This window comes from Lampetra fluviatilis, chromosome 32 (assembly GCF_964198595.1).
Source record: "Lampetra fluviatilis chromosome 32, kcLamFluv1.1, whole genome shotgun sequence".
Classification (NCBI taxonomy): Eukaryota; Metazoa; Chordata; class Hyperoartia; order Petromyzontiformes; family Petromyzontidae; genus Lampetra; species Lampetra fluviatilis.
Window position 1 is genome coordinate 2,819,314 of NC_136306.1, and position 27,321 is coordinate 2,846,634.

Consider the following 27,321-nt stretch of genomic DNA (forward strand, 5'->3'; position numbering starts at 1 on the left):
ATATACTGTATTGCTGTAAACCACCCTATACGTTATACATTTTAATATAACACTATGTATTATTCAACTCACCCTAATGTGTATCGAAATGGTTTATTACGTCCTTCCAATGATTGCTAAGCCTGAATCCATCTTCTCGGTTAAAATTGTCTCTGTGTTTGTATATGTGGATCGCCTCATGAACGAATCTCTCATGATAGCCAGATGGCTTGCAGAGAACCTCCGTCCTGGAGAAGTCAATGTCATGTGAGCCCACTGAGTTGTAACAGTGGTCTGCCACGGCTGAGGTGTTTGTCCTACCGTGTTTTAGATCAGCTTTATGTTCACGAATGCGGTCTGAGACGTGTCGTTTGGTTTCCCCAATGTAACTGCTACCACAGAGGCAACTTAGTTTGTAGACGCCAGGGTACTGTATGTCTGGAATCACATCTTTTACAGACGGTACCAGATCACGGATTTTATGTACTGTGTTGAATCGGACCTGGATCTTGTGTTTAATCAGGATTTTGGAGATCTTTTTTTTTTTGTGACCCCAGCAATGTAGGGTAAGGTGATGGTCTTGAAAGGCTCCTCAACAGGATCTTTCTTGATGGTTGGAGTGATGGCTTTGCGGATTGTGTAGTCGGAGTAACCATTAGCCTTAAGAGCTTGGCGTACGTGTTTGAGTTCACTGGAAATGTGTTCATGGTCGGAGATGCATTGGGCTCTATGATATAGAGTCTTGATGAGGGAATTCTTCTGGGATGGATGGTGGTGGGAATCCGGTTTTAGATAAGCATCCGTGTGGGTGGCTTTCCTGTAGACAGAGTGGCTCATTGAACCATCAGGTCTCCTTTTGATTAGGACATCCAAAAAGGGTAGCTTGCCATCATTTTCGACTTCCATGGTGAATTTGATGGCTGGGTGTATGGAATTGATGTGGTCGAGAAATTGGTCTAGAGCAGGCCGGCCATGTGGCCAGATGACAAAAGTGTCGTCTACGTACCTCTTCCATAAGGTCGGGCGTAGAGTGGCAGTCTGGATGGCGTCCGTCTCAAATTTCTCCATGAAGATGTTGGCTACAACCGGAGATAGGGGGGAACCCATTGGGGTGCCCTCAATTTGCTTGTAGAAGGTTCCATTCCAGGTGAAGTATGTATTGGTTAAGCAGTGTCTCACCAGGGGGGGTACCCCAGCATTTAGTCCTTGATGAACCAAGTCTTCAATGATTGCGATGGTGTCAGGCACAGGCACCTTGGTGAACAAGGAAACCACATCAAAACTGACAAGCAGGTCGTCTGGGGACAGGGCAATCCCCTTGATTGTCGATACCAGGTCAGTAGAGTTTAGTACTGCAGAGGTGGTTTTTCCAGTGAAAGGCCGTAGGATTTCGGACAAAAAACGAGCCAGTTTGTAAGTGGGGGAGTTGATAGTAGAGACAATGGGACGAAGAGGTGTATCTTCTTTATGTATCTTTGGCAAGCCGTACAATCTTGGTGGCCTAGCTGCAGAAGGTTTCAACGAGAACTGTTTGGTCTGATCAATTAATGCGGTTGAAGCAGAAATGATGTTGTTGGTTTTGGAGACGAGGCTGTTGGTGGGGTCTCTTTTTATTTTTGTATAGCTGCCATCGTTGAGTAGTTCTTGAATTGTGTTGTTGTATTCTATTTTGTCCATGATGACAGTGGCATTGCCTTTGTCGGCTGAGAGGATGACAATGTCATCCCTCTTTTTTAATTGAGCTAATTCAAAACGCTCATCTTTGCTGATGTTGCTAGCTGGCATCTTAGCGTTTTTGAGGGTTACAGAGATTTCAGATCTTGCTACGTCTGCAGCGATGTGACTCAAGCCCTTGAGAGCTACATCTACTCGAGCAATTATATCATTAACTGGTATGTGTCTAGGTGTGACTGCAAAGTTTAGTCCTTTAGCTAAAACGGATTTCAAACCTTCAGAAATCGGACTGTTACTGCGATTAATTACGACTTTGTTAACATCTAGCTTTTCAATGTGTGGGTCCGGTTTCTTGTTTGAGAGGCGGTTGAATTTGGAAATCAAGTTGTCCTTACATTTAGTCGACATAGCGGCAGCTGAAGAGGCAGTCATTTTTTCCACGTGTTCCCAATCCGATGTGGACATTGTTGCACTCAAAGATAAGTGTGATTTATAGAGTGTCTTGTCTAACTGATCTAGTTCGGTGCGCGTAAGTCTGATTTTCTCTGAGATAAGAGCTAAGCTAGTTCTAGACAGAATTCGTTTCGCATTGGAAGAAGTTACAGCAGCAGATGTTAGTGTAAATGCGTTTGGTATTACCTTAGAGTCGCGGCATCTCTTCAGAAAGGTGAGAGACTCGATTAGCTGAGCCTTCTTATCCCGGAGCTTGTTGAAGGATCTCAAAGTTATGTGGAAACCCTCCCCGTAGAGGCGGTTAAATTTCGATTTAAAGCTTTCGTGACTGCAGGGATTCATCTTCTTGGTTCTTTCGGTAAAGTCACGTAGAAGGGAAGTAATAAAATAATAAAAATAAAACATAATAAAACAATTCTCACGACGTTTCGGCCACAACGCAAGCAGCCGTCCTCAGGCGAAGAATGAGAACATTATCAAGCTAGGAGCTTATGTAGGTGTAGCGAGGAGGAGCGCCTTAACAAAAGAATGTGCATATGAAGAGGAATTTAGCATACCAATGGGCAATGAGTAGGAGGTGGGCGGAGGGGTTTCGAAATTTAACCGCCTCTACGGGGAGGGTTTCCACATAACTTTGAGATCCTTCAACAAGCTCCGGGATAAGAAGGCTCAGCTAATCGAGTCTCTCACCTTTCTGAAGAGATGCCGCGACTCTAAGGTAATACCAAACGCATTTACACTAACATCTGCTGCTGTAACTTCTTCCAATGCGAAACGAATTCTGTCTAGAACTAGCTTAGCTCTTATCTCAGAGAAAATCAGACTTACGCGCACCGAACTAGATCAGTTAGACAAGACACTCTATAAATCACACTTATCTTTGAGTGCAACAATGTCCACATCGGATTGGGAACACGTGGAAAAAATGACTGCCTCTTCAGCTGCCGCTATGTCGACTAAATGTAAGGACAACTTGATTTCCAAATTCAACCGCCTCTCAAACAAGAAACCGGACCCACACATTGAAAAGCTAGATGTTAACAAAGTCGTAATTAATCGCAGTAACAGTCCGATTTCTGAAGGTTTGAAATCCGTTTTAGCTAAAGGACTAAACTTTGCAGTCACACCTAGACACATACCAGTTAATGATATAATTGCTCGAGTAGATGTAGCTCTCAAGGGCTTGAGTCACATCGCTGCAGACGTAGCAAGATCTGAAATCTCTGTAACCCTCAAAAACGCTAAGATGCCAGCTAGCAACATCAGCAAAGATGAGCGTTTTGAATTAGCTCAATTAAAAAAGAGGGATGACATTGTCATCCTCTCAGCCGACAAAGGCAATGCCACTGTCATCATGGACAAAATAGAATACAACAACAAAATTCAAGAACTACTCAACGATGGCAGCTATACAAAAATAAAAAGAGACCCCACCAACAGCCTCGTCTCCAAAACCAACAACATCATTTCTGCTTCAACCGCATTAATTGATCAGACCAAACAGTTCTCGTTGAAACCTTCTGCAGCTAGGCCACCAAGATTGTACGGCTTGCCAAAGATACATAAAGAAGATACACCTCTTCGTCCCATTGTCTCTACTATCAACTCCCCCACTTACAAACTGGCTCGTTTTTTGTCCGAAATCCTACGGCCTTTCACTTGAAAAACCACCTCTGCAGTACTAAACTCTACTGACCTGGTATCGACAATCAAGGGGATTGCCCTGTCCCCAGACGACCTGCTTGTCAGTTTTGATGTGGTTTCCTTGTTCACCAAGGTGCCTGTGCCTGACACCATCGCAATCATTGAAGACTTGGTTCATCAAGGACTAAATGCTGGGGTACCCCCCCTGGTGAGACACTGCTTAACCAATACATACTTCACCTGGAATGGAACCTTCTACAAGCAAATTGAGGGCACCCCAATGGGTTCCCCCCTATCTCCGGTTGTAGCCAACATCTTCATGGAGAAATTTGAGACGGACGCCATCCAGACTGCCACTCTACGCCCGACCTTATGGAAGAGGTACGTAGACGACACTTTTGTCATCTGGCCACATGGCCGGCCTGCTCTAGACCAATTTCTCGACCACATCAATTCCATACACCCAGCCATCAAATTCACCATGGAAGTCGAAAATGATGGCAAGCTACCCTTTTTGGATGTCCTAATCAAAAGGAGACCTGATGGTTCAATGAGCCACTCTGTCTACAGGAAAGCCACCCACACGGATGCTTATCTAAAACCGGATTCCCACCACCATCCATCCCAGAAGAATTCCCTCATCAAGACTCTATATCATAGAGCCCAATGCATCTCCGACCATGAACACATTTCCAGTGAACTCAAACACGTACGCCAAGCTCTTAAGGCTAATGGTTACTCCGACTACACAATCCGCAAAGCCATCACTCCAACCATCAAGAAAGATCCTGTTGAGGAGCCTTTCAAGACCATCACCTTACCCTACATTGCTGGGGTCACAAAAAAGATCTCCAAAATCCTGATTAAACACAAGATCCAGGTCCGATTCAACACAGTACATAAAATCCGTGATCTGGTACCGTCTGTAAAAGATGTGATTCCAGACATACAGTACCCTGGCGTCTACAAACTAAGTTGCCTCTGTGGTAGCAGTTACATTGGGGAAACCAAACGACACGTCTCAGACCGCATTCGTGAACATAAAGCTGATCTAAAACACGGTAGGACAAACACCTCAGCCGTGGCAGACCACTGTTACAACTCAGTGGGCTCACATGACATTGACTTCTCCAGGACGGAGGTTCTCTGCAAGCCATCTGGCTATCATGAGAGATTCGTTCATGAGGCGATCCACATATACAAACACAGAGACAATTTTAACCGAGAAGATGGATTCAGGCTTAGCAATCATTGGAAGGACGTAATAAACCATTTCGATACACATTAGGGTGAGTTGAATAATACATAGTGTTATATTAAAATGTATAACGTATAGGGTGGTTTACAGCAATACAGTATATAATTTAATGTTGGGTTTATCTATGGCAGTATATAGTACTGTATATGCTAAGAGAATAAAGTTTAGATGGAAGTATATTATATACTTCTTACGACGTAGAATTGTAAGTTATTATTTGTTGTTAGTAACTCAGCTTATTGTAGAGTATAGTAAGTATCAGTTTATATTTTAGTTTTTTATGTAGTTTTTACTTTGGTTTTCTACGTGGTTGTTGGGTAAATGCAGCTACATATCATTAACATTCCTTTCCTTTATTAACGCTGTTCCTTGCGCCCCCCCGTGGTGCTGTTGATCCTGCATAATGCATGGGCATAATGGGACTTTGAAACCCCTCCGCCCACCTCCTACTCATTGCCCGTTGGTATGCTAAATTCCTCTTCATATGCACATTCTTTTGTTAAGGCGCTCCTCCTCGCTACACCTACATAAGCTCCTAGCTTGATAATGTTCTCATTCTTCGCCTGAGGACGGCTGCTTGCGTTGTGGCCGAAACGTCGTGAGAATTGTTTTATTATGTTTTATTTTTATTATTTTATTACTTCCCTTCTACGTGACTTTACCGAAAGAACCAAGAAGATGAATCCCTGCAGTCACGAAAGCTTTAAATCGAAATTTAAGACTTAGATGTTACCCATTTAAGTGTATTGGTAATAATGGATTATTGTGTGTATCAGCCCAAAAAAATCTGAAAAATTTCCATTTTACAGAAATGCAATTACCTAAAATTTGCAATGTTCACAAAACACCAGTAAATTGGTAAAGTCTACTCTTCTTTCACATATGCAAAAATCTCCCACAACACTGGATTCAACCACACATTAATCATGGACTGAGTTAACCACCAACCAAGATTTGAACTCACAACCTTTTGATTATGTTTCTAAGTAAAAAGCATCACAGGGAGAGACAACTGTATTGGATCTGAAATGAAAAACTGCATTAAAATATCACAATTGGGAATGAAATGAATAAAATGTATGCCTTCATTAAAACAAAGAAGAAATTAATAAAACACCGATTAAACAATTATCTTGTGTCATTTAATAAAAAAACGAATTATTCGAACTGAGCATTTTTCTCTAAAGGACAACAGAAAATGAAAGCGAATGTGTCATAAATTTAGCATTTGCAGATTAACGAGATGCCATAAATTAAACAAACACGTTACACACAAAACCATTAACATACAACCATCCAATGGTCGTTACTGCAACTTTAAATAACTATTACATTTCTGAAATAAAATTTTACTTTAACTACAGCTAACGTTTTCACATGAAACGTCACGGTGGTGAGATGTTAAATACATCACCTGGTATGCAGGACGTCGTGGGTTTGATCCCGACACTGATGCCTGTATATTTGGAGTTTGCATGTTCTCCCCGTGGTCGCGTGGATTTTTCTCCGGGTCCTCAGCTTTTTCCCTCCACATTTCGAATCAACTTCCACGCGTTTAGAACATTTGGCTGCTATGCATTTCCACATGAGAAGCCACTTCGTTGAGCTATCATTTGTGGCCAGGTTACTTGTGAAAAATAGCTATGTAGCTCACTGGGCCCAACCTGGTAGCTCCGGTAAATTGTTTCAATTTGGGGTCGCGACTTGATTCAAGGATCAATTATTTTTTGTTTAGTTTTTAATAATCTCGTCCATCTTCTTTACCCAGTTTCGTTCACTAAATTATCCCAAATGTAAGCATGACATATCATTTGCAATCAATTTAAATACGTTGTTAATCATCGATTCTCACATGCATTTCACGTATAAACGATTTACGAAAGGAACTATTGTAATCTTGATTTGAAGCTTTCGTGACTGCAGGAATCCATACGCTTTGTTTTATTCGGTAAAGTCACGTAAGTATAAAATAAAATAAATCACGACGTTTCAATCGCAAGACAAGCGGTCGTCCTCTGGCGGAAAAAATATAATCCAACAGTGGAACTGCTGAACCAGCGAGAGAGCAGCTACAACAAGGTTATATATGTGGCGATGGGCAAGCAAGCGGGGTCTGAGCTGGAAAGGAATTCCATCCACGGACGCAAGCACGTCAGTTGTGTTAATGGGGGAGATTAGGGAAAGAGGGATTAGGGAGGGAGATTAGCATGAATGAGCTTTCGTAGCCGCATAAGAGTATCATGCCCGCATATGCGCACAACAGCAGTGTTAATGAGAGATTAGCATGAGAGTGCAATCTAAAGGACGTGAACATGAGAGTGCAATCCAAAGGGCATGTGAGCATGAGAGTGCAATCCAAAGGGCGTGTGAACCTGAGAGTGCAATCCAAAAGACATGTGATGATGAGAGTGCGTTCATCCTGAGGGCATGGTGTACGCGCTCCAACTCACTGGCTAGGTGGTGCTGGTCGGAGATGCAACGGGCCCTATGGTGTAGTGTTTTGATGAGGGAATTCTTCTGGGCTGGATGGTGGTGAGAGTCAGGCTTTAGATAGGCATCCGTGTGGGTTGCTTTCCTGTAGACCGAATGTCCCAATGAGCCATCAGGTCTCTTCTCGATCAAAACATCCAGGAATGGTACCTTGCCATCGTGCGTAAAGAACACACTCGGCCGGTCCCAACGATGGCTCATGCTCACATGCCCTTTGGATTGCACCTCTCATGTTCACGTCCTTTGGATTGCACTTTCATGCTGCTGTTGTGTGCATATGCGGGCGTGATACTCTTATGCGGCAATGGAAGCTCATTCATGCTAATCTCCCTCCCTAATCCATTTCTCCCTAATCTCCCCCATTAACACAACTGACGTGTTTGCATCCGTAGATGTAATTCCTTTCCAGCTCAGATCCCGCTTGCTTGCCCATCGCCACATATAAAGCCTCTTGTTGTAACTGCTCTCTCGCTGGATCAGCAGTTCCACTTAGGCCTCGGCAAGGTAAGGTAAAAGTTAAAAGGTAAAAACAACGAGCCTACCTTTACCCTACCTTTCACCTTACCACTATACAATCACTCTACCCTACCTTTTACCCTTTAGCAGGTAAGGTAAAAGGTAAAAAGCAACGAGCCCACCTTTACCCTACCTTTTACCCTTACCCCATACATATTACCCGATTACATGGGGAACTACACATGAAAATGGTTTATCACGGTAAATGCTAGGTATAGTGCTTTATTCATATAGAATATTCTCGAGGATTCCAATTTTACACGCTTGTTGTTGTCATTGTTGTCGTTGTTGTTGTCGTCATATCCTCAAATCTTGTAACTCAATTTTAACCCACTTCCCAATGTGGTATCGACTGCAAATTTGGTATACTTATGTCATACTGATGACAATATATTATATCATAAAAATATTTTTTTTTTAAACATAATTTTTTATATGTTATGTTTCGGCTTGGGTCTAATTGTCCACGCTCAACTGACGTTGGCTGTAATTTGCCACGTTCCCTTACGTTGTGGCAAGCTTTGGGGCCACTTCCTTGAGTCGTGGAGTTCTGCCATTACTAGTACATTTAATAAAAGCGTGTTTTTTTTTAAAGTTGTTTTTAAATATTACTTGTTAAATGGAGGCCACAGACTGCACCATGGAACTTTTAGCGGTTAACAAGGTACCGTATTTACCGGGTAATACTTCGCGCTACCTTTACCCTACCGGGTAATTCTTCCGAGCTACCTTAACCCTACCTTTTACCTTACCCCTTGGCATGTCGACACCTTTACCCTTTACCTTTACCCTTTTATCCGGTTAAAAGGGTAAATTACCTTACCTTGCCGAGGCCTAGTTCCACTGTTGGATTATATTTTTTCCGGCAGAGGACGACTGCTTGTGTTGCGATCGAAACGTCGTTATTTATTTTATTTTATACCTACGTGACTTTACCGAAAGAACCAAAGAGTAACTATTGTAATGTACGAATGCATAGACGGTTAAATGCTTAATATCGATTCACCTTGAGGATGATGATGATTATGTCTCTAAAGTCTAAGATCATGATTGTCTCTAAAGTCTAAACTCTCATATCACCCCGTTTCAGAATTCCGAAGATGACGATGACAGTCGCGATGACGTGGACAACCACAAACAGGAAGAGAAACCCACGATGGCACTGAAACAGGACAATCAGGTCCAGCAGCAGCAGGTGGAAAACGCGGAAGATCAACGCGCAGCGGACGAAGACAGCAGTGACAAAGACGGGAGCGACGACGATGACGACGATGATGACGACGACGATGACGAAGGGGTGGCGAGCGAGCAGACGTCCGAGGAAGAGGAGTTCGTGAAGCCACATGCAAAAGCGCCCGTGCAGCAGGCGAGCGCTCCTGCCAAGACCGCCGACCCGACGCCCGAGAGAAAGCAAGCGGCGGCCACGCCGAAGCCCGGCGTAGCGAAGAAGGTGGCCCCGTTGCCCGCCAGCGAGACGCCCAGCTCCAGCGGCTCCAACGGCAACCCCACGGTGGCTGAGGATGCTCTGGAACGCGTGCGCGACAACGACCCCGAGACGACCGAGGTGAACCTCAACAACGTCGACAACGTGACAGCCGAGACGATGATCGAGTTCGCGCAGGCGTTGCGGACGAACGGCACCGTGCGCTCCTTCAGCCTGGCAAACACGCGGGCCGACGACCGCGTGGCTATCTCACTTGGCGCCATGCTCGCTGAGAATGAGAGCATCACGAGCCTCAACATCGAGTCCAACTACGTTAGCGGAAAGGGAATCCTGGCCATCATCAAGGCCCTACAGGTCAACAGAACGCTCACCGAGCTCCGCTTCCACAACCAGCGCCACATCCTCGGCGGCAAGGCGGAGATGGAGATCGCCAAGGTGCTGCGGGAAAACGACACCCTCCTCAAGCTGGGCTACCACTTCGAGTTGGGCGGTCCCAGGATGACCGTCACAGGCATTCTGAGCAGGAACATGGACAAGCAGCGGCAGCGGAGGCTGCAGGAGCAGAAGCAAGGGCAGCAGCAGCAGAAGCAGCAGGACAAGTCCGCCAGCCCGAAGCCCGTCAACAAGCACCTGAACATCGCGTCGCCGAAGGCATCACCTCTGTCGTCCCCAAAAACCTCTCCGTGCCCCTCGCCCCTCGTCGCCAAGAAAGAGGTGAAGAGTGCAGCCCAAAAGACGGAGGTGCGGGCACCGGCCACACCTCGGGTTGCTCCACCTGCTGCTCCTCCTGCTGCTCCTCCTCCTCCACCGCCTCCACCTCCTCCTCCGCCACCGCCTGCACAGCAGCAGCAGAAGGTGCAAGCCAAGCCCACGCGGAAAATTGCTGAGATCATCAAGGAGCAGGACAAGAGCAAGAAGGGCAAGAAGAGTAAGACGGAGGAGGGCGGCAGCAACAAGAGCAGGCACGCTCGCAACGGCGAGTCAAAACAGCTGGTCTCGCTCAAGGGCTCGCTGCGCCCTGTGTCGAAGAAGGTGGAGAAGAAGGAACAACAGGAGGATTCTAGGCCCTCAACCCCACAGGCCAACTCACACGACCAGCTGATGGATGCTATAAAGTGCTGCTCCATCAAGCAGCTCAAGAAGGTGAGCGTGGGTATAGCTGGGTCACAGCACATGCACATTGTAAAGTAAATGGAACAGCACTGCTGGGTTTGCCAATTTGAATTTTGGGCTATTACCCAAAGTTAAAACGGACAATATTTGAGGGACTTTTTTCATCATGGTTGTCGAGTGCGCATCTTAAATCCAAAACACCAAGTGGCCAGACAATAAACAACACTCTTGACAGTCGAACAAACACGAGCCAATATGGGTTACACTATACCCAGAGTAGCTGACTTACAATTGCAAAGTCATAAGGTTTGAAACAGCTATAACCTACCTGTTGTCCACCACTCTGCATGAATAAAAATGATTAGTCCATTAGCCTGAGGCCCTTCAGAACTAATGTAATTCATGACCCATTCAAACTTTCTCTAGAGTTTGATTACTTGAACATTGCTGGACAAAAACGAGCTTGGACATCTCATAGGCTGATGGATGATTTTCTTTTCATGATGTGGAGGTACAACATTATTTTATTTTCAGACACACTTACGGAACACAGGCCCAAATAGGCCAAGTGGCCAGCAACATTTGCCTGCCAAAAAATGTAATTGTTACTTACACATGATGCTTAGTGGCAGTACATTGTGAGTTTGTTTGATAAAATATTCATCACTACTTCCCGACCACGATAGTGGAGAAAATCACGAACCACTGCTTGGTTGAGCGTGGAAAAAAAACTGATGTTATTTGTCAAATAATAAGAATTAAAAAGTGTTATATATATTACACGTCATTGATTATGGGGATGTTTAGCCGTACTTCACCACAACTGTCCAGCAACGGTTGGCAAAGAAGCTTCTAGGAACAGTTTAGATATAACTTTCCTGTGATGTTAACCGTGGGCAGGAATCAAACTAGGTCACCGGGTTCGTAGCAAAATGTAATTGTGTATGCAAAATAAAATAAAAGTGATCCTGCCACCTGCACACCATGAAAGGGTGCCACCGTGGGATTGCGATGAAAGGAGTCATTGAAGAAATGTGATGGAATATAATTCTGTGAAGTCAGCATATCTCTTGAGGCGTTAGTCGCCACCAAGGCATGAGAAGCTCTGCCGTCTAAAGAGGTTTTTGGAACATATATACGTCCATTACGTTTTGCCTGTGTGGCGAAAAACACAATTGGAATATAATTGGACGGAAGAAGCAACATACATATTTGAAGAACGAAATGGTATATAGAGCTCATGTGAAAGCAAGCATGAATACATAAACACAAAAGCAGAGTGGGGTAACTTAATTGAATTATTTTGTGCTTTTTCCTGATATAGCTGTATTAAAATGTGTTTGATATCGCATTCGTTTCACAAAGCCTCTCGTTGTCATGTATCACAAATATTAGCCCGAGAGCGATCGAGCCCTCCGGTGCATTTATGGGCCGTGCTGCGTGGATGTTCAGCACGAGGTCTGACGTTCCCCTCCACGAGCTGTTTCACTTCCCGAGCAGGCTCACGGCAATGTGCCAAAGCAACACGTGATAAAACCCAGAAACACGTCGAAAGAGCTGTGTGGCACAACCGCAAAACCCTACGGGAGCAAATATGTCAGAGAGCGAAAGTGGGCCCCTGCTCAGACTAGCAGTGGCGTGGTGCTCATCATCTCCAGCGGTGGCTCCGAGCCAGCACTAGGAAGCCACATGTACCGTACCTCCGATGAGCACAGTTGGCTACGCACGCGCGAAAGAAGTTCAACGTGCATACATACGTATTCGGTACAAACCGATCTCTCTACAGCACAGCCACTGTTGGCTTCTAACATAGTAGTAGGCATTTTATTGATCCCCAAAAGGATGTTAAGCCGAGTTGACCCGTGACCTTCAGATTATGGGTCAAGTTTTATGACCAGCGTGACACTACTGGAGTGCAATTTCATACAACAGCGGCACAGGTAAACAGTTTTTATAAAGGCAAAGCCACGTCACATTCAATCATTGGCCCTTTCTGGGATGTGTATATGCTACACTTGGATTGAACTGCATCCACTAAAAATACTGCAAGTATTATGAAAGTTTCCCAAATTAATATTAAACTGCATTGGCATACATTCACATTACATGCCCCTGTTTTTTCAAACTTTGACTTGGACATTCGTAGTAAGCTCCACTGGCGGAGCCAGTGGGGGGGGGGGGGGGTGGCACGTGCCCCCCCCAATGATCCGATCGAAATCCCTAATTTCAATCAGATCATTGGGGTTTATTAGTAATAAATCGGCATTTTACGACCCCCACTGCCACTGTGTAGCATATTATTACGTGCCAAGGACTCTGAGATGATAGGACAATAGTCTGAGTCCATAATTGGCAATAAGTAACGGCAAAGCAGTTATAAGCGACTCACAGAATTGTGCGCAGTTGCGTATACAGCACACGACTTCCCTGAAGGCATTCACCTTCAGCGAGCGTGATGCCGATCACACACGGTTCGAATTCGACCTCGATCGATGGCTGCGCCATCGCCGCACACTCATCGAATAAAAAACAAGGGACAAGTCCTTACTGACAAACAACTCCTATCATTTTAATTGCTGGAGGGGTTGCCCCCCCCTACCTGAAAATCCTGGCTCCGCCATTGGTAAGCTCCCACCTCATTTATGTCGAAGACCTCTGGTCCATACTTTACTCGATCCAAATCTCTGATTAGGCACACGTGTTCAGCCACTCAATGCAGCTTATAAGTAACCTATTCTGAACAGCCCATTCAATAATGTGTTCATTAGCAACCGCGCACAAGATACACACAAAACACAGAAACACTTTCACCCAAGAATGTGCATCTCTGATGCATCCTTTCCAATGTTTGTATTTAAAAAGGCATAAAAAAAATAAGATTCAGAATGTTAAGAATCCAAGCATACTACCTGATATGACAAGGTTCACCAACACGGCCATTCACAGCAACAACACAATGGAAGAAAGACTGCAAATGACACAAAGAAGCACGGAGAGATGCACAGTTGAAATTAGATTGAGAGACAGAAATGGGAGCACGTGGATTAGAGAACATATGCTGGTCAGAGATATCCAAACCGGTAACCAAAACAGTCAGTGAGCTTGTGCAGGAAACGTCGCGAGATGGGATGGTGAATAATGGTCAAGAAAAGTGGCGGATTGGCAGCAAAGGAATTGACCTTGTCCAAGAGGGCCAGCGAAGTATCGTGTGTATGTATATTGAACTTCTTTCGCACTGTACGTAGCCAACTATGCTAATTGGAGGTGCTGTGAAAAGCCCGATGAAAATGAGATGTCGAGAATGAGCGGAGTAATTGCAGAGTTTATCGCAGTGGTGAATGACACCCTGCAACGTCGGTGGGCCAGTGTTAATACACATGCGGGGCATACTCATATAGAGCGTTTAATAAATGTATGGGAAGCCTACCCATTACCGGTTAGATATCACTTGCTACTGACGTGCATTGCATGGAATTGAACACAGGTCACCAGGATCATAGCGCAGTGTCGATATCCACTGCATCGCCACTCCCCCACAGTGCGTTTTTGCAAAGACACAAACGCAGCACATTCTGTGCACATTTCTGAAGCTGAAAATCATGCGGATCCTATACGTGTGACTTTATGTCAACGGAAGGTTGAACGTTCAATCGTGGATATAAGAACGTGTGCATGTGCACGGACGTTTATATTAAACGCTGCCGTCACGGAAATAACGCATGTTCTGTATTGTATAAGACCGACATTGTATGCTCAAAATAATAGACCAAATTTGGATGGTGCTCAGTTGCATTGGGGACCCCGAGACAGCAGAGAATAATCCACAATATCTCTCTCTCTGTAGAATCACCACTGCCGAATGCCCACAAACGTGATTCTTATATTATTGATGGACTGAGTTTGGGTCCTAAAGACGTACGAGCACGCTTGAAAAGGACAGATGAGAATGCTGTTGGGGATATCTCTAAGGGAAAGGAGGTGGAATGCAGAAGTTAAAGCCTTGCCGGGGATTACTAATACTCACTAGAATGGAAGAGAGTCGAGGCTAAGATGGCTTGGGCATGTTATTAATATAGTATTATGTGCTGAGAAGAGACAAAGATGGCGCAATAAGAAGGTCTTTAGAGATGGGAAACCCATAGACTTGTACAGAGACACATAGACCTGCATAGAGACCCATAGACTCATACAGAGACCCATAGACTCGCATAGAGAGCCATAGACCCACACAGAAACACATAGACCTGCACAGAGAGATCCATAGACTCGCATAGAGACCCATAGGGCGACACAGAGATCCATGCATGCAGCTCCTATACATGCATTGCATTGAGAACATGGACCACTGCACATTACCCCATGACGGCACGTAACAAGATTTTTGCACTGAACGGGCCAAAAAGTGTCCGTGGATGTTTCTTGCCGATAGCATCAGACAACGCAACATAATTTAATGAACTGGCCTGGCTACGGATGAGACACGGAAGCTTAAACTGTTCCATAATGTACCTGCTTAAACAAATGGTTCTGGGTAACAATTGGTCCAAAGGGCCTAAAGGATGGGCGGATGTAAAACAAAATGCATATTTATACATGGAGAGACAGCTTTGTCTGCTTATGTATTCATGTAACGTGTCATTGTGGCTGTATTTTTCCTCTCTCCAGTCCACCATTGCCAACGCTGCAAATTAAGGTTTCTTTGTAATAAAATAAAATAAAAACTGCGAATGAGGCGTATGCTGTAAAAAAATAAAATGGGGTAGAGGCAATTCTACCATTAAGTTCACCTTATCACTGACAAAGAGCCCGATCATCTCGCCTCGCACATTTCCTAAAAATAACGTGTGAATTGGCGCAGCACCAATGAAACTATCAATTATCTTTACCCTCTAAGGAACCCCCCCCCTGACCATCCACGTGCCTCCTGGAAGAATCTGCGGTGTGTACGCGAGCCACTCTCTGTTGTAAGCTGCACCAACCACAGTAATCCACCGCCTGTGAAAGCAGCGTTACCCTATTTCATTATTTTTTTTACTTGCTAGGTGGCACAATAATTATAGATCCTGACTCATGGTCAAAACATTGGGACTCCAAATCCTGATCAGGGCTCAGACCCATCCTATCCTCGATCAGGAGCGGATAAATTTAGAACTGATTTTTGGGGAGTTGGCCCTGGTTGCACTGGACAGGACTGGTCCTTGCCGTGGGAATGTGGAATCTCACCACTGGCTCAGGGTTGCCAATAAATGTATATCACTCCTTTGCTGGCTTGAGCAGCAACAATCTTGCAATACACCTTATTTTTTAAATATTTGCCTTGAGAAGGCCGACAGAGACGGAAATCACTCAGCTCGGCCTTGATCCAGCAGTAGATTGATGATGATGATGATGATGATTGGAAAGACAGATGTAGAAAGGCAGGTTTCTGGTCACAATATCCATGCCTGCTAACAGAACTCTTCCCAGCAGTACTACAGTACATGCAAGGCTGCAATGTGAGATCTCTGTCTTTGCATGCATTTACGTACTGCATTATATATGTAAATTTTACCAATTATTTCAACGTTCCTTAATTTCCCATCACCTATTTGAAATAACAAATGTTGGCATGTTTCGTTTTTTCTCATTTAATTATCAATCATTTTCAAATGGCCAAATTTGTTTATGCTTTAAAACATGTATTCATGAAGAACATAAGTCACATTCTCCAAGAACAATCAGGGTAACTGCGAGCATACTTGTGATGCGATGCTCCTCAAGTGTTTACAAACTTTCAAAAATGAGTTTCAAGGGTTGTTTGAGCAAAAGCGGCAACCATGCCCAATCGCCTCCTGTTTAATCAGCAAATTGAGATGTTGGTACACGGCAAGGATGTGTTAAAGAATAACGCAAATATCAAATACTGCGCTGTGAAATGCCACACTAACTTCCCAAAGCGGAGATTTAATAAATGCATTCTGCAGGCGTTGCATAAGCAGATGAACACGTTTAACTGAACTTTACATCTAGTTGTGTGTGTTTATATATTCGGAGTTTCCAAGTTCTCCCCACATTTAGAAACATCCATATTTAGAAAGATATTATACTGTATATATAGCCAAATATTCGAGTATTTTCCTACTATATATTTCAACACGATGAGCCACTTCGTTGATCTATCATTTGTTGCCAGGTCGCTTCTGAAAAAGAGCTAAATACAGTGAGGGAAAAAAGTATTTGATCCCCTGCTGATTTTGTACGTTTGCCCACTGACAAAGAAATGATCAGTCTATAATTTTAATGGTAGGTTTATTTGAACAGGGAGAGACAGAATAACAACAACAAAATCCAGAAAAACGCATGTCAAAAATGTTATAAATTGATTTGCATTTTAATGAGGGAAATAAATATTTGACCCCCTCTCAATCAGAAAAATTTGTGGCTCCCAGTTGTCTTTTATACAGGTAACGAGCTGAGATTAGGAGCGCACTCTTAAAGGGAGTGCTCCTAATCTCAGCTTGTTACCTGTATAAAAGACACCTGTTCACAGAAGCAATCAATCAATCAGATTCCAAACTCTCCACCATGGCCAAGACCAAAGAGCTCTCCAAGGATGTCAGGGACAAGATTGTAGACCTACACAAGGCTGGAATTGGCTACAAGACCATCGCCAAGCAGCTTGGTGAGAAGGTGACAACAGTTGGTGCGATTATTAGCAAATGTAAGAAATACAAAATAACTGTCAATCTCCCTCGGCCTGGAGCTCCATGCAAGATCTCACCTCGTGGAGTTGCAATGATCATGAGAACGGTGAGGAATCAGCCCAGAACTACACGGGAGGATCTTGTCAATGATCTCAATGCAGCTGGAACCATAGTCACCAAGAAAACAGTTGGTAACACACTACGCCGTGAAAGACTGAAATCCTGCAGCGCCCGCAAGGTCCCCCTGCTCAAGAAAGCACATATACATGTCCGTCTGAAGTTTGCCAATGCACATCTGAATGATTCAGAGGACAACTGGGTGAAAGTGTTGTGGTCAGATGAGACCAAATGGAGCTCTTTGGCATCAACTCAACTCGCCGTGTTGGGAGGAGGAGGAATGCTGCCTATGACCCTAAGAACACCATCCCCACCGTCAAACATGAAGATGGAAACATTATGCTTTGGGGGTGTTTTTCTGCTAAGGGGACAGAACAACTTCACCGCATCAAAGGGACAATGGACGGGGCCATGTACCGTCAAATCTTGGGTGAGAAACTCCTTCCCTCAGCCAGGGCATTGAAAATGGGTAGTGGATGGGTATTCCAGCATGACAATGGCCCAAAACACACGGCCAAGGCAACAAAGGAGTGGCTCAGGAAGAAGCACATTAAGGTCCTGGAGTGGCCTAGCCAGTCTCCAGACCTTCAGCCCATATAAAATCTGTGGAGGGAGCTGAACGTTCGAGTTGCCAAACGTCAGCCTCGAAACCTTAATGACTTGGAGAAGATCTGCAAAGAGGAGTGGGACAAAATCTCTCCTGAGATGTGTGCAAACCTGTTGGCCAACTACAAGAAACGTCTGACCTCTGTGATTGCCAACAAGGGTTTTGCCACCAAGTACTAAGTCATGTTTTGCAGAGGGGTCAAATACTTATTTCCCTCATTAAAATGCAAATCAATTTTTAACATTTTTGACATGCGTTTTTCTGGATATTTTTGTTGTTATTCTGTCTCTCACTATTCAAATAAACCTACCATTATAATTATAGACTTATCATTTATTTGTAATTAGACAAACGTACAAAATCAGCAGGGGATCAAATACTTTTTTCCCTCACTGTAGGGCTTAGTTGGCCTTACCTGAAAAAAACACTTTTTTTATACGATTGTGGAATTTCCACCACTGACTGAGGCCCATCATTGAAGACGATCACCAATGCTCGTTCTAGCAGGGAAAACTTTAATGGCAGAAATTTGAATATAATAGCAGGAATTTTAATGTTAAGCTGGCTTGGAGTAGGGATTATCAGCATAAGTCACTGCCACTCGAGATCAAATTAAGGCTGTCTATAATAATCCTATATGTTATTATACGCTATATTTGTATCATGAATTTGTATCATGAATAGTTTTATAAAGTGTAAAGCTAGATGGATGCGATGTGTCACAATTGTTCCTAGGCCTGAGTTGCTAACTGTTCTGGCTGAAATTAAGCACTCACTATAGGCCCTTGGAGCCTGTGTTCAGTACTTTTTTTTATCAACTTATTATTGCAGCATTGTTTTCCCAATTTGGGTAGTAACCTCTGGGTCTCAGATGTTGCACCTCAGGGTTAAACAGGGGATGTGTTTATGTAATCGCCCCACAAGTCACGGAGATGACAGTGGAGCTGTTGCAATTGATTTTTTCATATCTTTTATTTGTGGCAGCATCGCGAAAATATCGCAAGACATTCCGAAGTCACAAAAAACATATAAACCTGTCTGATCCAGCACCAATGACTGACAATGGTGTACTTTGCTAGCAATATTTGATGACCGGTAACGTAAAATATAAATATTATTTACACAGTTAAGCATAACTACAATGTATAGGACTTCAACACCATCCTGTATGAGAGATGTATAATTCTTCATACAATTCGACTAAAATTCCTGTTGATTTAACTCAAATTGCTGCAAATATCTGTTAACCGCAATATTGGTACAGTATTTCTTCATGGTGTCAAGAAAAGTAGTTTAGCATCAAATTATATTAAAAGAACAACCAGATTAATCATAAACAATATCAGGTGCTTTCTGCCATCGCTCAAGAGGAAAGGCAGATCGCAATGCTTCAGCTGACTCGCCTTCTTCAGGAGATATTGAGAATGACGCAAGAGAGTGAAACGTACTGGATGAGAACATCAGTGAGATTGGGTGATGTCAGGTGATGGACTTGCTGAGGTGCAAGAGATTGATATTCAGTATAAATATAACACCATTAAAATCACCTGACACTTAATAATGCGTCTTGTAGGTGGTGTAAGCACGTACGTTACTTCTGCTCTGGTATAAATGCTGCCATGGTCTAGTCTCTAGTGGGTAGCACGCTGGGCTTACAATGCACAGGTCATCGGTTCAATCTCCAGGTGCGGTAGCTCAAACAATGGGGAAAGTTTTGACAAATCCACCCCTCCACCCTCCCCCCTCCACCCCCTCCCCTGCCTCTGTGATCCCAGCCGTGTAAATGGGTTCACCACGACTAGCCAATCAACAGGTCGCATGTAGTGGAGTAAAAGTGTGGGTATTCTCTCCTCTTAAAAGACATCCAGCAAGTGTGGAATAACGTGCCAATCAGTTACTCCTTCAGCACACCGGTGTGTTGGAGAGTAAACCCACACCATTTACAATTTGAGTACGACGTTTCGCTGGTGATTACAACCAGCTTCATCAAGCGATTAGCCAGACTTGTGAAGATGTCTTCCTGTTTCGGTCTTAAATAGAGTAAAGGTGATGTCATCGCTGTGAGCCTATCAGGTGCGAAGACCAAATTCTGGCTAAACGCCTGATGAAGCTCGTATTAATCACCAGCGAAACGTTGTACTCGAATTGTAAATCTTGTGGGTTTACTCTCCAATACACCGGTGTAGTGAAGTAGTAACTAATTGGTACGATTTGCTTACGTGACAACCTTAATGATTGGCCGTGTCGGGTGGTGGCGGGTTTAATAACACATTTATATATACGCGATTTAACCCCCAAAAACCGTTCTTATGGATATTGGTCATGAAAGGCTACGTGTTAAAGTGTGGAAGAGTAGATAACAATACTCTCCAGAGGAGATCATTCCACCAGCGGTGGAGTTTAGAAAGCAATTGTAGGGCTGCACCTTCATCTATTGATATACCAAGTTATGCAAATTGATACGAAAACATAATGAGTGCTTCTCCAGGAATGTTTCTTCACGCTGTAAACTTTAAGGATGTTTCTATGCATTAGAATGCATTTTAATGCTGTACGCCTGCTGCATGGACACAGAATCCAGGACATCGATCCAGGCTGAACATTTAATCGTTGAACATCAACCACCGGTATATGTACATGCATTCGTTTATAACCATTACAGATTGCCAGCAAATAAAGTGCACTAATTGGAGGACACATGGACATGAAAATAAATTAGATATTACAAGATGCATTTTTTCCTGCCCTGTTTTCCAAATGAACGTGTTAGCGGTACACCGGTGGTGTGCGGTATAACAAAAAAGCAAATTTTTCGCAATAATTATTTATGTTACCGCGATTCGCAACCCCGGTCAGAAAATCTTGCGGGGTGGTGATGGTTCGTCAAAATCAGTTCTCGTGATGTCGAAGCAGTGGGAAGACGAATGTTTATATCAGGGTTGGGAAACGTCTGGCCCGCGGGCCGTATAAGGCCCGCAAAATCATTTGGTCTGGTTCTGCAGAGGCAACCGCAGGCGGTACTCAAAATTCATTAAATCTAGGAGCAAACCTGGAAAAGCAGTTGCGAGTAGCAACATCATCAATACCAGCTAACATCACACACCTCACCAAAGAGAAGCAGTTCCAGCCATCACATTAGGGGTGAGTTCATTAAATGTTTGACCAAATATAACAGGCAAATTTTTAAGTTGATACATTTGTATGGCCCGCGAATGATGTTGTAAATATATAAATGTCCCTTGGCAGAAAAAAGGTTCCCCACCCATGATTTACATGAGCAGGTGAACACGACGCTTCGCAGTCTGTTGCCATTGAGCAGCACCCAGGCTGATGGCGATTGGCTGATCCGTGTTCCAAAGGCAGATTTGACTCCTCGTGCCCTCGACGTGGTCGGACAGTTCCTCGATTTAAGGACCCAAATCAACAGCCAATATTGACATTTTTTAGCAAGTCTCAGTAGACTGAATAAACTTGGCGACAGGGTCGATCAAAGACTGATAAACAGATTTGCCGATTTAAATTTAGATTGTAGACTGTTTTATGAGGACCGGTGTGTTATGCTGCACCGATGTACCGCCAATACGTCCATATATATTGAAGCTGATAAGAATTAAAACGATGCCGCATGCACCTCTGACGTCAAGTGTTCATAAAACACAGCAAATAACGTTTTTTTTCTCTCTCTCCTTGTCTTTTTTATGAAGGTGGAAGTACCCAAACTTCTGCAGTGATGAAGCTGAACTGGCACCACAGAGCAGACTCAAAGGGAAAAGGGTGGAAGTTTTAAAATGATGTACAACAAACAAAACACGCCGAAACTCCTCCTCTGCCGCTTTTCAAACTCGGTTGCCGCCCGACAGAGCTGTGGAATCTTTTTTTTATTTACACACGAGGGATACGTTGTCGTGCTTAATGTGCCGTGAATGTAAGCAGGATGGTTTTATTGCACACGTGATTCTACTCGGTGTCGAGGGGGTCGTTTTCACCCCAAATGAAGACACATTGTTACGATGTTGTCGCCGTGAAGCCAGCTCGTTTGAATCTGGTCGAGAGCTTTCGAATGTCCTTCTGCGAAGCCGTCTGAAGGAGCTTCGGGTGTACATTGTTTGTATATGCGCTAAATGGTACTGTGCTTTTGAAGAAATATCATCCGCTTTTACCGTACCTATAATAATGCCGCTGGATGAAACGTTCTCGTTAGCAGCATAAGTTACGGCAGTGACATGTACTGCAGTGATTGTCAAAGCAGTTAACCACATGAGTCTGCATATAGTTACACGCTTGTTTTCGGTATCCTTAGAAAGCTATATTGTAAACGGTTGTTAAGTTCTCATGCTAAATTAGCGTGGATAATGTTGACACAAAGGTCACTCCGTGTCTGTGACCAAGAATGATTCCACACAGAGCAAACGTTGAACTCAGTTCACGAACTCGATTCTCACCTCTTTTCAAATCGGATTTGGAGTGAAATAATTTCACCGAGGCCATGGCAGTCACTTGATGTGGGGGAAAATATTGGTATGAGACATCGATACAAATAATTTTAATCAAGAATAGTATTACGTGTAGGATACAATGTATGGACATCATAAATATTCCGAAATGTAAGCCTTTTTGTGAATCAGATGCCTATGATCCATACTATATATATCTGGTGTACACACGTTTCACCATTATTTCACACTTGTGTTTAGAATAGAACATTCGAACTGTAGGTTTTCAGCATTTAAAGACCGAATGAAACATGCCACAAAACTGCCGTGAGTTTTAGGAACATTATTTGGCATTAAACAAAGGGCACACTACTACCAGTATAGATTTGCAATGCGCTTCGTGTAGAAAAACTACCGTCTTAGTTTCACCGTGTCTGCCACGATGCCTCCGCACCAACGGCTGAACAACACGCCTTCGAGTAAGATGGCGCGCTCCGCAGTCGCTAATAAGTTTTAATACACAGAATGAACCGTTCCTGAACGGGGTGGTTGTGATCATAACTCTGGCCGAGGGGGCTGTATCGTCTGCTCTCGTTTGACCTCCACGTCTGATGTGTTATGTTGCCAACTCCATCGGTATCTGGAGCTAATGCTGCAGTTATGCCATACATTGCATTTCGCATTTTATAACCAATAACACAGCACGTATGTAGTTATTTTGCAACGCCTAAATGCACTTTTCCGCAAGAAAAAATACCAACAGTATAATTTTGACAATGCGCCTTAGATTTGCAAAAACCTTTGCAATAAACGGTGTCTTAAAAATTAAAGAGTACTTAAAACAATACACTTTCATTGTATTAACTCTTTTAAAAATATATTAAATGCACTGCCTGTAGCACTAGCTTTTTGTAAATTACAATAATAAAAATGGTTATATATAACACTGAGTTAATGTCTCATCTTGAGTAAGAGTTGTCAAGCTTGGACGTTAAAACTCGACGGCCATTACAATTAACGGTGCCTTGTGACTGAAAATATCCAGCAACTCCCCTCACGCACGAAACTGCTACCCGCAACTCCAATTATCCACAAGAAGATGTGACATCTGCAAAATCTCTCATTATCCGTGGGCCGATTCTTGCGATTATTCGTGACTGTGCGTGGATTTTCTCATCCTGCTTTGCAGAACGGCCTCCCTATTATCCGTGACATTCTTCCCCACGGATAATTAATTGGAGTGAACGCGTGCGTGTGAGAGTGCGCCGAACGAGGAGACGGACCAATGAAATCAGCTCGTGTGCAGGTTCTGAGGCACGAGCGATAGTGGCGGCTTTGGGGAGGCCCTCGTCGAGCAATGGATGGACCATGGCTGGATGATGATGGCATTTTGTGGGAGTCAGACAACTGACTGTGCGTGTGGCTCATTGGCGAACCTCCTGTCTCGCCAGCTGCACAGTGGCAACATATTTCATGAAAGCTGCATTTGGAACCGTCACAAGTTTGTGTAGATATTTGTTTCGGAGGGTGATTTGTTTTCGGTATTCCAAACAAGTTGTCTCATGAAATATTAAAAGGAACACAAAGTTAACATTGCATTTTAAAGGCCATTTTCAAGATTATATTCGTTAACTGTAGCAGCCAATCATTATATATATAGCTCACACTCGTAAATAACACTGCTCCCAATAAGTGGTATCGACGAATGGGTTGAGTTTTTGTTGTTGTTCACTGTGCTTTGTGCACTGCTACCAAAACGCGGCAGCATCGCCAAACAACTTTTTAGAAGAAAAAAAAAACAAATCTGGCACATCAGATTTTTGTCTTGAGTTTGAAACAAATTGTAAGGGAAATAAGGACCACAGTGTAAGGGGGGAAAAAACTTCTGATTTACCATCTCCTTTCAATGTCACCACATCCGATGGATTACCATGATCAGCAGCAGCCATGATCAATCCGCTGCTGGATGATGGCCTCCGAAAGCCGTGCATGTATTGTGAGCTCAAAAAGTCAAAATTAATCAATGATTCAATACATAATTATACCTTGACTGTTGATTTGGATTTGTACTCTGAGCACTCATCAGTGAGCCAGAGTGGTGTGCTGTAGGTAACAGGAAGATAATTAAAAAGACACTTTTACTTGTCTGCACTTTTCAATTGCATCATCATCATCACATGGTCCTCACCAGCCACATTTAAGGTACGTTGAACTTCTTTCGCATCGTACGTAGCCAACCGTTATAAGCGGAGGGGCTGTTAAAGCACGCACGCCTGATGTAAACCCTCTCAGTAATCCAGGCTTTCTGCGTGCAGCAGAGCATCCTCAGGCTCGTGCACAATGTCACAGATCTTGGCATCGGGCCGACAACCTGTTCCACGTTAGGGACAAGCATGCCTTCTTGAGCTGCCTCACCCCTCAACTTAGCAGGAGACCTTCACTCTTACGCAGCTTAAACACTACAGGGAGAAGGAGCCACACTGTTGCTTAGAACATGATTCCAGAAGACTAAGTTCCAGGCAATTAAAGACTGTGAGTGGAACAGTGCATCAATTCGTGAAAATCGATTCTTAAGGTCATCATACACAAGTGGTTGGTATATATGTTTTATGTTTGATGCTGCCACGGTGCAATGTTTGACACACTCGGGACTTACAATTCAGACATCACAGGTTCGATCTCCTGCAGTGGCAATTTAAACAATGGCAAGTTTCGAAAATCCCTCCCACCTCTGTCCAACCAGCAGTATAAATGGGCGTACAATCATAGCAAGTTTGATTGGCAGGTCACGTGCGGTGGGATAAAGTGTGGGTTAAAGGCATTTGTGACGATGTGTGACGATGTGTGACGAGGGGGGGAGGTTGAGAAATGTGACGTCACATCAAAATGCGCAACTTTAAATAAATATAGACAACACGTTCTACTTAATTAAATAGACTTTCTAATAAATGTTTTCTCCTACAACATCAGAGTGCAGCATCACATTAATTACGCACTACAATGACAATAGTTTAAGGCGATTTGAAGCACGTTTTATTTTTTTTTGGGGGGGGGGGGGCAGAGCTTTGTGACCTCATATTTGAGGGGGGGTCTGACTTTTTGTGACGCCGTGTGACGAGGGGGGGGGGGGTCAGAAATCGTCAAAAATCGCGTGACGTCATTTATGGACGGCCCACTATGTGTGTGTCTCTCTATGTTTGTCTCTGTGTGAGTCTCTCTCTGCTTGTATGTCTGTCTCTGTGTCTCCGTGTCTATGTTTTGTCTCTCTCTCAAATTTAGCAATCTTTGGAAGAACGTAATCAACCAGGTGGGGCATTGACTGTGGTGTTGGCCGACTCTCTGTGTTGTATTGCATTATATTTCCAAGTTCACTATGTTTGTTTTCTCATTCATTTCTACGTGATGATGGTTGCTTGTGTTCTCTTATTATTTAATTTATTTCTACGTGACTTTACCGAAAGAACCAAAGAGTACTGTAGAAATGTTGAACTTCTTTCGCGCCGTACGTAGCCAACCCTTCTAATCGGAGGTGCGGGGGAAGGACAACAAACTAAACACACACGCAAATACTGTACTTCCTGTGTGTGTATAGAGTAACTGGGAGCAGCGGCTTCGTTCACTTTCTCTTACAAAAATAAACTTGAAATTTTGAGTTATTAAAACGTATCATTTGGGTTAAGCACCCCTCAATATCAGGATATATATTGTCATTTTAATACCGAAAAGCTTTGGCAACAATAGTACCACCTATAAAACCGTGAACATCGTTTAAATTGATAAGACCGCAGGAATTTGAAGCATACGTTTTAAAAACCAAATGTCCACTGTCCAAGGAATCCAGCAACCTCGCCAAGGTCTCAAAGACACAATACCGATTCTAAATATGTAACACGTGCAATATGATGCCATGTTTTCTGGGTATCAAACGCAAATGATTTCTTGAACCCTAGTATTAGCACATTTATCAATAATGCCGCATGAAATATGCATCATATAGTTTCATGATGCTCTTCAGATTCGATCAGGAGTCAACTTAGCCCGTCAAAAAAGGGGGTCTCTCTCTTCCTCGAGCCATCGGGGGGACTCCCACAACAGGGTTCGATGTGCACTTGTCATTTACAACTCCCAGGCTCACCACAACACCACCACCACCATCATCATCATACCTCGCCTAGCATCGTCAGGATCACCATCCGCATCAGAAACGGCAGCAGCAGCAGCGGCGGCAGTATCCAGCCCCAGCTCGGCCTCGGCAAGGTAAGGTAAAAGGTAAAAACAACGAGCCTACCTTTACCCTATCTGTTACCTTACCACAATACAATCACTCTACCCTTACCTTTTACCCTTCATCAAGGTAAGGTAAAAGTTTAAAGGTCAAAATAAATTAGCCTACTTTTACCCTACCTTTTACCCTTACCCCATACAAATTACCTGATTACAGGGTAATTACTGGGGTACTACAGATGAAAAAGTTTTATAACAGGAAAATACTAGGAAGAGCGCTTTATTCATATAGAATACTCTCAATGATTCCAATTTTAAATGGAGGCCACGGACTGCGCCACGGAGCTTTAAGAGAGCGGTTAACAAGGTATTTACCGGGTAATACTTCGCGCTACCTTCACCCTACCCTTTACCTTACCCCTTGGCATGTTGACACCTTTACCCTTTACCCTTTTACCCGGTAAAAAGGGTAAACTACCTTACCTTCATCTTCTTGGTTCTTTCGGTAAAGTCACGTAGAAGGGAAGTAATAAAATAATAAAAATAAAACATAATAAAATAATTCTCACGACGTTTCGGCCACAACGCAAGCAGTCGTCCTCAGGTGAAGCTTGTTGAAGGATCTTAAAGTTAACCTAGCCCCAGCTACGTTCCTCTCTCCCGTGTGTATTGAGTTGGAATGTCCG

At 43.6% G+C, this 27,321-nt stretch overlaps 1 protein-coding gene across 1 annotated transcript in view; it reads left to right on the forward strand.

Annotated features, from left to right (window-relative positions):
* Positions 1–22,619, forward strand: part of LMOD2 (leiomodin 2) — a 42,080-nt gene extending 19,461 nt beyond the window's left edge. Inside the window, exons 2-3 of the mRNA XM_078871248.1 lie at positions 9,105–10,601; positions 21,683–22,619. Of these exons, the coding sequence (XP_078727374.1) occupies positions 9,105–10,601; positions 21,683–21,709 (1,524 nt within the window). The 3' untranslated portion in view covers positions 21,710–22,619. The remainder of the gene's footprint in view (positions 1–9,104; positions 10,602–21,682) is intronic.
* The last annotated feature ends 4,702 nt before the right edge of the window (positions 22,620–27,321 follow it).